General features: G+C 47.8%; 1 protein-coding gene across 1 annotated transcript in view; it reads left to right on the forward strand.

The window, feature by feature from the left end:
- Positions 1–9307, forward strand: part of MAP1A (microtubule-associated protein 1A) — a 43915-nt gene that overhangs the window by 23924 nt on the left and 10684 nt on the right. The window contains exons 2-4 of the mRNA XM_009994286.1: positions 5920–6002; positions 6626–6766; positions 7664–9298. Coding sequence (XP_009992588.1) covers positions 7814–9298 — 1485 coding nt within the window. The 5' untranslated portion in view covers positions 5920–6002; positions 6626–6766; positions 7664–7813. The remainder of the gene's footprint in view (positions 1–5919; positions 6003–6625; positions 6767–7663; positions 9299–9307) is intronic.

Below are 9307 nucleotides of genomic sequence, written 5' to 3' on the forward strand. Positions count from 1 at the left end.
CTTTAATTACTTTTGTCAATAATTTTAGCTTTCACTCTAACAAAGATGTTCTGTTATAATATAAAAACGTAAATATTTTGCTTTGAAATAGAAATGTTTTTCAAGGACAGTTCATGAGTAAAACAATTTACTGTGGCAGCCAACACAGTCTGGGCTCTGCTTTGCACCTGTGGGAGTTCTGGGGCAGTGGGCCCTGCCGGGGGGGCAGCTGCATGGAGCACAGCCTGTTCCCTCGCCAGGGCTGAGGCTGCTTCCAGCCCCTTCCAGACTCCCACCTGTCCCCTAAGGCTGAGCCGGGGCCAGACGTGGCCGTGTGGCAGTGGCAGCTCCTGGTTTGCTTGGCCAGAGGCACCTGCCTGCCCCTGCCAGGATGGGAAAGCAACAGTTTTCTTTGACTGCCCAGAATCTTTTGTTTCTAGAACCTGCCACAAATGCCCACACAATGTTCAGAATCTCTTCAGCCCACCCTTCTGGAGGTGTTTTCCTTTTAAATGTGTTGCAGACTCCGCTCCTGAGCGGTTTGAGCGCAAGGCTCCGTGCTAACTTAGCTCTGTCTGCTCTGCAGGACATTCTGTTTCATGCTGCTGGTGGGTGGTTGCTCAGCCTGCCCACACCTGCCCACAGCTGTGAGGTGGCTGAAGCGTCGTGAGGGCTGGTGCCTCCCCGTGATGCTGCCACAGGCCAGGGCTGCTGCTGTGGAACTGCACAGAGAGGTACTGGGTGATGCACAGGTCTGTAAGGAAGGAGGAGCTGAATGGTGAACTGGCAGTTGCTGGCTTGTGCAATGGCTGCCAAAGCAATCTTTGCATTTATTTTTTAATTCCTGAGCCCATCTGACCAGCTGGCAGAGCTTCCAAATCTCCACCTGCCGGAGCTGGTCCCACCAGCTGTGTGCTGTTGGATTTGCATGCTGGAGGAAGGAGCTCAGCAGCTGTGTACCCTTCAGGTGCTGGGTGGAGGACACTGGTACCAGCAAGAGTACAATCACCCCTCTCCCTTGTTGCTAAACTACACAGGGCTTCCTTGGCCTTGAGGAAGGCTGGCGCTGTGCTGCAGTAGGAGATAGAAGATGTATTTATACAGATAGGATAACAGGCAGGACCCTGGTCAGAAATCTGTGTAGAACCTTTCCTCCCTTTCCTCTGGTATTTTTAATCTGTCTCCCAAGGAACTGCTGCTTGCTGTACTCAGTACCATCCTGGAGTGTTTGTGAATAAATGTGTTGTTTCATTTTCTCTGAATGGACACCATTTGGGGCTGGATCCTTTTTCTCCTGTTGGCACTGAAGAAGCTGCAGTTAGAGAATTCACAGCCACAGAATGAAAGGGGCAGTTACTATCTCAGCTTCATGATGTCATTTCAGAATGAAGGAAATAGTAGGCTTTCAGCTTGCACTAGCTTATGTTAATTATGCAAATACATGCACTCTGAGAACCCTCATGCATGGTTTTACTATCTTCAGAGGTTGACTTCTTTCAATAGAGCATCAGGAAAACCATATAAGTCTCAGCTCATTGCTAAAGTGTAGCAAAATGTACTGAACCTTAGTGGTTATCTAGGGTATTTTTGTTCTTTTTTTTTTTTTCTCCCTCAAAATATGCCTCTAGTACTGTGGCCTAGGGGGTCATTTCACAAAGATGAGCACCTGGGTCCCACTGCCCTGACACCTGGTCTCTGATTTCAGCACAGTAACTATAGTTCTTCCAGTTCTGTTCAATGGAGTAATAAGATCTCTGACGTTTGTTGGTCTGAAAGATTAAAACAAGTGACAAGCAGCAGCTTTTGCAGCTCTACCCTTGCCAGCCCTTCAGACAATCCCAGAATTTATTATCCAGCTACATGGCTTTTTGGGCGCTTTTGGTTCGAGCAGCAAAACACACTGTGTCCAAGGAGCTGTGCTGGCAGCAACCTCCCTTTCTGCCTCCACCTATCAGTTTCTGGGATCATCCTCATTTGGGCATCCTGTCTGTCACAGTTACCCTAGAGCACTGTCCTTTGGTTTGGCCTGCACTGACCTCCCCGCATTGTCCTCTTTGCTTGACTGGTGATCACTGAAACCAGTGTCTGGCCCTTTGTTCTCGTGGTCTCTATCTCTTGGCACATGTAGACAGCTCTGGGTGGTTAATTCACACCCACTCCAAAATCTGTGTGGTTTTGCTCATCATTTGCTGTCCTCCACCATAACCAAATTAATTCTATGCTCATTAAGCCACACAATCATAGAGTATCTCAAGTTGGAAGAGACCCACAAGGATCATCGAGTCCAACTCCCTGCTCCTCACAGCATAGTGGGGATTTGCACCGGATGAGAAATTCCATGCCAATGAAGCTTACTCCTGCAGTTTCTGGGGCAGAGGAGATTTCATTTCATGTGGCAGCTTGTGAGCATAGTTTGAGAGGGCTGAGCAGGGTCAGGGATCTGTGTCCGGAATGCACCTGGGGATCTGTGGTCAAAGAGCTGTGTCCAGATGTTTGTCCAGGTAGGCTGGAGACAGAAGCCTTCAGGAGCCTGAGAAGGATATTCCTCCTACTGGTAAATGTAATTAAGGGATGTTGCAGTGGTGTTTCCAGGCATGCATTTCCCTGTGGTAGGCCTCTAGTAGGGACAAATATCTGGCACTGACCTGAGTAGCGTGCTCAGCGTGCTTACTGTCACTGTGTCTGCAGTCAGTTGTGCCGCTGCTCGTTTCTGTTGCATGTAATTTTTGTTAGTGAGAAGGACACCCCAGTGAGTGTGTTTAAATCCTTTGTCTGTGCAGCTGTTCTGCAGGCCTGCATAGAGGAAGCAGCCAGCCAAGGCTCCTCGGCCTGATGAGCACTTGGATTCAAAGGGAGGTGGGGATGATGGGTGTCCCCTCAGCTGGACACAGCCCCCGTTGGCTCTGTCACGTACAGGGCAGCAGCCCGGGTACACGCAGGGAGAGGGGTCCTGGGTCCCTCTGCTGCTGTCTCACTTGCAGTTTGTAGGCCAGCCTGGAGTTTGTGTTCTGGTCTGCTCCAACTTTGAATTAAGTCAAAGAGCAGTTTGAGGTTTTGGTGTGCATGTGTGTGCAGTGCCTCGGTGCCTCTGCAAGCAGCCAGTCCTCTGGCTGTGCTCCTGAATCCTTCTGAGAACCAAGTGCTGCAGCTGAAAAAAGGGCCTCCGCCCAGCAGCAAGCCAGGAGCAAAGCTCTGGAGAACAGCACTGCTCTACAGAGTCACTAAATTGTAGGGAATATCTTGATATTGTCTCATCCTGTCCCACCTGCTCAAGAAGGGTCGGCTAGAGCAGGTTTCCCAGGACTGTGTCCAGCTGGGTTCTGAGTGTCTCTGAGGATGGATACTCCACAGCCTTTCCGTACAGCCTATTCCAGCGCTTGACCACTCTCACTGTAAAAAAAAAACAACAAAAAGTGTTTTCTTGTGGATGAAACTGTATATGTTTTAATTTGTGCTTCTTGCCTCTTGTCCTGTCACTGGTCTCTTAGTAAAGAAGAGTCTGACTTCTCATCTTCATTCCCTCCCATCAGGTATTTATACATATGGATAAGGTCCTTCCCCTCCCCCCCAAGCCTTCTCCTTTCTCTTTTCCAGCCTAAGCAGTCTCTGCACGCTCAGTCTTGCCTCATATGAAAGTGCTTCAGTCCTTTTATCATCTTCACAGCCCTTGACAAGACTCAGTGCTTCACCATTCCTACCTGCCATCTGCCAGCAGCTGCTGGTGCTGCAGCTTGAGCTCTTTCTTTCAAGCAGGAAGGGGACAGCCCCCCGGGGCTGTGAGGTGAATGCTAACCAGCCCAGCTTTGTGTGCCAGAGACAGCTCAGCTGCTGGGCCCCAACCCCAGAGATGGCAAAAGAGCAGCAGGAGTTTCATGCCTGTTGGTGCTGCAGACAGACCCCTCTCCCTGTCAGCTGGCTTTGCCCCTCAAGCCCTGCCCAGCAGCCCTTGGGCTGGCACTGTGTCCTGGTGGGACACAGGTGTCCACCTGCTGGGCAGCAGGGAACACCTCGCTTCACCAGCAGACCGCTGGTGTTGGTTCTGCACACCAGGCTGTGTTCTCCAAGTGATGTGGGTAACAGCTGCCAAAAAAAGTCTTGTCTGGGATGGATAGGCAGCAAGGTGGCAGGAGCCTGGGGAATGGCACAAGTTTCACTTTGTCCCAGACCTACCATTGAAAGACGGGAGCAGCTTTATTCTGTTCTGGATGCTCTGAGCAGCGTGTGAGTGGAGGTCCTGGTGTGGGGTGAGCTGCGTGAAAGCTGCACAAGGCAACCAGAGAGGAAAGGAGGTACTTGTGTTCACTGCTGGGATCCAGGAAATGCCGAGGAGTCAGCAATGCCTGGTGTCCCCCTGCCACCCTCCCGCCCTGCCAGCCTATCCCACCCACACCCCCCACCCCACATCCCACATCAGGTGGCAGAAATTCCACTGGATTCAGAGCAAACATTTCCTTTGCACAGTGATGGCTTTGTTTTATTCTTTATTTGTTTTATTTGTTTTTTTCTGCAGGGACTATTTTTAGACAAATGGAAAGAACACAAGTTCAGAAGGCAGCTAGAGATGCAGAGTATTAAATAGTTCTGCTGAGAGTTTAAAGCCACTCTCATTCTGGACTGAAAGTTGCTTTCTGGGCATATCTGTCTGGTTTATCATGAATTTCTGGCAGCCAGAGTAAAACATCCGATTAAACTAAGTTTTATTAAAACTATATTGACTATTGGCCTTTCCCCAGTTTATTTCTCTTTGTGTCCTCTTGGTGTCTTACTTTGAAATACCAGTTTGATCAAACTGATTTAGAAGCATTGAGATCTGCCTAGAAAGAGAGCTGATAGAAAGATGTGGAATAGAGAGGATGGAAAGAACAACATTGTCAGAGAGCAACCATTGTCTGGAGTATAAAAAATAGAAATAGATGTTCAATTTCAGTGAAGATCTATGGCCCTCCAGCCCATATCAGGAGTTAAAGCCTATGAAAGATTTAAACCCTATAAATTGTACATTCCAGCAGTTAAGTTCTAAGTGCCTGGCTTGTAGAGTGGATGTAATGTCCAGAGGGAGGTATTTGCAAAGACCAGAATCCAAAGCACTATGTGCTGCTGCAATGCCAAGGGAAGGGCTGCAGGAAGGTCCCCACAATGCCCAGTGTCCCAGAGCTGCTGGGGCTGCAGCCCTCAGGCACCACCACGGGTCTGTCTAGTGAAGCAGGAGGGCCTGGGCATTGTGTCAGTATTTTGCCAGATATTGTGTCATGCCCATGACAAGGTGAGCACACAAACTGCTTTTTTTGCACTACCAGGTTCTTGGTTCCTCTTCTTTGGCTCTTCCTTTTTTGCCTAAATGTATGTATAAAGCAGAGTCTTGTCTGGTTGCCTGTGTGTGATTCCTGCAGGAGGGAGACAGGACAACAGGCATTCTTATCCTCTCAGTGGTTCCCATAGCAGCAGTTTACCTTCAGGAGTGCACATTTGGATTAAAGTAAAACACTTTGTAAGAGAAAAAAATGAAGAATGATGAGAGATTCATGACTAGTGCTGCAGCACTCTGCTGAAGGGTATGTTGGCACACACGGGCTGGCTCACAAAGCCCTGTGGTGACTCAGGGCTGGACAAAATCCAGAGGTACCTCTCCATGGTAGCTGTCAGGAGGGTATAATTTGTGTGTGCTGGTGTTGATGGGGCACGGCTGCCTGGCACAACTGGGCAGCTTGATATACCTGGCACTGTGAACTTCGGAACACGTTGGACTTGAGTTGCAAATTGTACTGATTCAGAACTAGGATTTTTTCCTTGTTACTGAAGAGAGTTTCCCATGTTCTGTGAGACCCAGGTATTAAATCAGGTCTAGAATGCAACTTGAAGCCTTGCAATCAAGCCCATGCTGAAGGCAGATGCTGTCTGATCAGCTTCTCCCACCCTGTCTGATCCCTTCCCTCTCCCCAGGCCAAAGAACCCTCCATCACCGGAGCGATACCCTGGAGACAGTGATCCTGGTGAACCCCAATGTGGACAGCATTGTGGCTGAGGTAAGGACCAGATGCCAGCGTGTTGTCTCCACGTCAGTTCTCCTGCCCTTGCTTGACATAGAGGTCATGATCACCACCTTTTGCACCTTCTGGTGCATTTGAGAATGCTGCCAGTCTCTGCAGGACGTGAAGTGCCATGGGGTTCTGGTCTTGCCAACCAGATAGATGCAGTAACCAGGACTCTCTGGCAGAATTTATTGCTCGATAAAGAAGCACACGGGGTGTATGGTGTCTTGTATACTCGTCCTTTAGGAATGAGCTGCTTCCTGGAAGAGTTAGTGCCTTAGAATTGCCTGATTTTTAGGGAGGGCTTCTGAACCGTGCACATTCTGGTTTTATGGGAGTCTAAACGTGCTGACCTCTCACATGGCAGTGTAACACCAGACATTCTCTTACCATTGGCCAACTTCCTCTATGTGGATGATGTTGTGACATGAAGCTGTGCCTGGCAGGCAGTAGCAGTGTCTTCCCTCTTCAGTAACCCCACTTGTATGTGGAAAACAGATGTTTTGGCTGTTTGTGAATAATGCATAAGAATCACCTGTCCGTGTGGTTGAGTTTCTGGGTGCTGGCGAGGGGTACAGATAACTTAGTCACTGCAGCACTCTGTCTCATGGTGACAGGTCCGCTCACTGGTGTGTGATTCTTCAGCCCACAAACTACTGATCTTCTGTGGTCGGAGCTCAGACCAGGAAGGAGACTTGATCCTGCAGACGGGGACCTTCACTTACCAGAAGTTTGCTGAGATACTGTCTGACCCAGAGGTGGGTGTGATTAGCCAGGCAGTGTGTGCCCTCCTGCGCTGCTCCTTCGGGTGTCAGGGCTGCAGGGGAACAGACCTGAGATAAGCGAAAACGGCACCTTTGAGTAAGGGGTGCTATAGTCTTGGGCATTTTACTTTACCTCCCTGGCTCAAGCTTTCCAAGATGGCAGGCATGGATGATTCCACTTTCAAATGCTCAGCTTAAAATAACCTTCCAGACTGGCTGTGCAGTGGGCAGACACAGTTTCTTAAAGCAGGTCTTAAAGTACCTCTGGGCAGCTTACAAAAAACTGAGGCTGTCAAAACCCTGGTGAATGTGGTTATTTCTCTTCATCTCGCAGTCAGTCCTGCAAGCATAAGCTGTCCACAGGGTTCAGTGTTCAATAGGGGTGTGTAAAGATGATGAGGGGTGACTACATGATGATAAAATAACTACAGATGTCATTATTTAATTGTAGAATTGCAGAACCGTTCAGATTGGGAGGGGACTTGAGAGGTCTGTAGCCCACCCTCCTGCACAGAGCAAGGTCAGCACTGAATTTAGACTGCTTCTTTTGAGCCCAAGCCAGGGACTAATATGCCAGGCTAAATAGGAATAAGTAAGGGAAGAGGACAAGGTGGTTCCTGCTTTTGTTTTCTTTCCTGAGCTCTCTTCACTGTGCACTCCCAGCAGCCAGGAAACAAAACAGCTCATCAGCATTAACAGTTTCAAAGAGAGCCGAACATGGCCCCACACATCTATTTGCAACAGGCTTTTGGACTATTAAATCTATCCCCAGTGTCAGTAAAGTGCTCATGGCATCTTCAGTATTTCTGCATTAACTGACTTCTTTATTTAAGTGCTGCATTCATCTCAGAGCTCTATTGGACCTTTATTTGTCTCTGCTTGTCTCATTAGGTCACCCAGATTCTTAGCAACGCTGATTCAGATACCAAGGCCTCCCTAACTGTGTCGTGCTTGGGAGAAGGAGACTGGAGCAACCTTGGACATCCTCGATTTCAGGAAATTATTAATCTGAAACTGAATCCTGATCCAGTTTTGCCAGAAATGGATGGGGTGTCTGAGTTTGCAGAATATGTCTCTGAGACAGTTGACGTGCCATCTCCATTTGACCTCCTAGAGCCACCCACCTCAGGGGGCTTTTTGAAACTTTCTAAACCTTGCTGCTACATATTCCCTGGAGGAAGAGGTGATTCTGCTCTCTTTGCTGTCAATGGGTTTAACATCCTTGTGGATGGTGGCTCGGACAGGAAATCTTGCTTCTGGAAGCTGGTGAGACACCTGGATAGGATTGACTCAATCCTGCTCACCCACATTGGTGCGGACAACCTGCCTGGCATCAATGGGCTGCTGCAGAGGAAAGTTGCTGAGCAAGAGGAGGAACAATCCCAGGGCTCTACCAACTACAGTGACTGGATGAAGAACCTGATTTCACCTGAGCTAGGGGTGGTTTTTTTTAATGTTCCTGAAAAACTGAAGATGCCTGAATCATCCATGAAAGTGAAGCGGAGCATCGAGGAAGCTTGTCTGACACTGCAGTATCTCAACAGACTGGGCATTAGAGCAGAGCCTCTCTACAGGGTGGTCAGCAGCACCATTGAGCCTATCACACTCTTCCACAAAATGGGAGTGGGTAAGCTGGACATGTATATACTGAATCCTGTCAAGGATAGTAAAGAAATGCAGTTTCTCATGCAGAAATGGGCTGGTAATAGTAAAGCAAAGACTGGCATAATTCTTGCAAATGGGAAAGAAGGTGAAATTTCTGTTCCCTATCTCACATCCATCACAGCCCTAGTGGTGTGGCTGCCAGCTAGCCCAACAGAGAAAATTGTAAGGGTTTTGTTTCCTGGAAATGCTCCTCAAAATAAGATACTGGAAGGTCTTGAGAAACTCAAGCACCTGGATTTTCTGAGGTACCCAGTGGCTACTCAGAAGGATATCACTTCTGGAATAGCTCCACCTGTGCTGAAGCAGACCAAAATTAAACAAAGAACTGACAGTAAAGAGAGTCTTAAGTCTTCCCCCAAGCCATCTGTGACAAAGCAAACAAAGAAAGAAGAGGCAGTTGAGGAGGGGGTTAAGGAGGTAAAACCAGAAGTCATAAAGGATGCTAAAATTGAGAAAAAAGTTAAAGAACAGTCAGAGAAAATTCCTGAGAAACCAGTTAAGCATGAAAAGATAAAGACAGAAACTAGTGATACTCTCAAAGCTGAGAAAAGAAAATTGGCAAAAGACAAGGCTGGAAAAAAGCATCTCAAAGAGAAAGTATCCAAACTGGAAGAGAAGAAAGACAAAGAAAAGAAGGAGATTAAGAAGGAGAAAAAGGACCTTAAAAAAGATGATGGAAAGAAAGAGGAAAAAAAAGATTCAAAGAAAGAGGATAAAAAGAAAGAAACCAAACCAGAGCCCAAAAAAATTTCTAAACCAGACTTAAAACCATTTACCCCAGAAGTAAGAAAAACATTATACAAGGCAAAAGTTCCAGGCAGACTCAAAACCGAGAAGATTAAAGTCAAACCTGAAAAGGAAGTTCCTGCT

This window comes from Chaetura pelagica, unplaced genomic scaffold (genome assembly GCF_000747805.2).
Source record: "Chaetura pelagica isolate M959 unplaced genomic scaffold, ChaPel_1.0 scaffold233, whole genome shotgun sequence".
In the NCBI taxonomy this organism is placed as follows: domain Eukaryota; kingdom Metazoa; phylum Chordata; class Aves; order Apodiformes; family Apodidae; genus Chaetura; species Chaetura pelagica.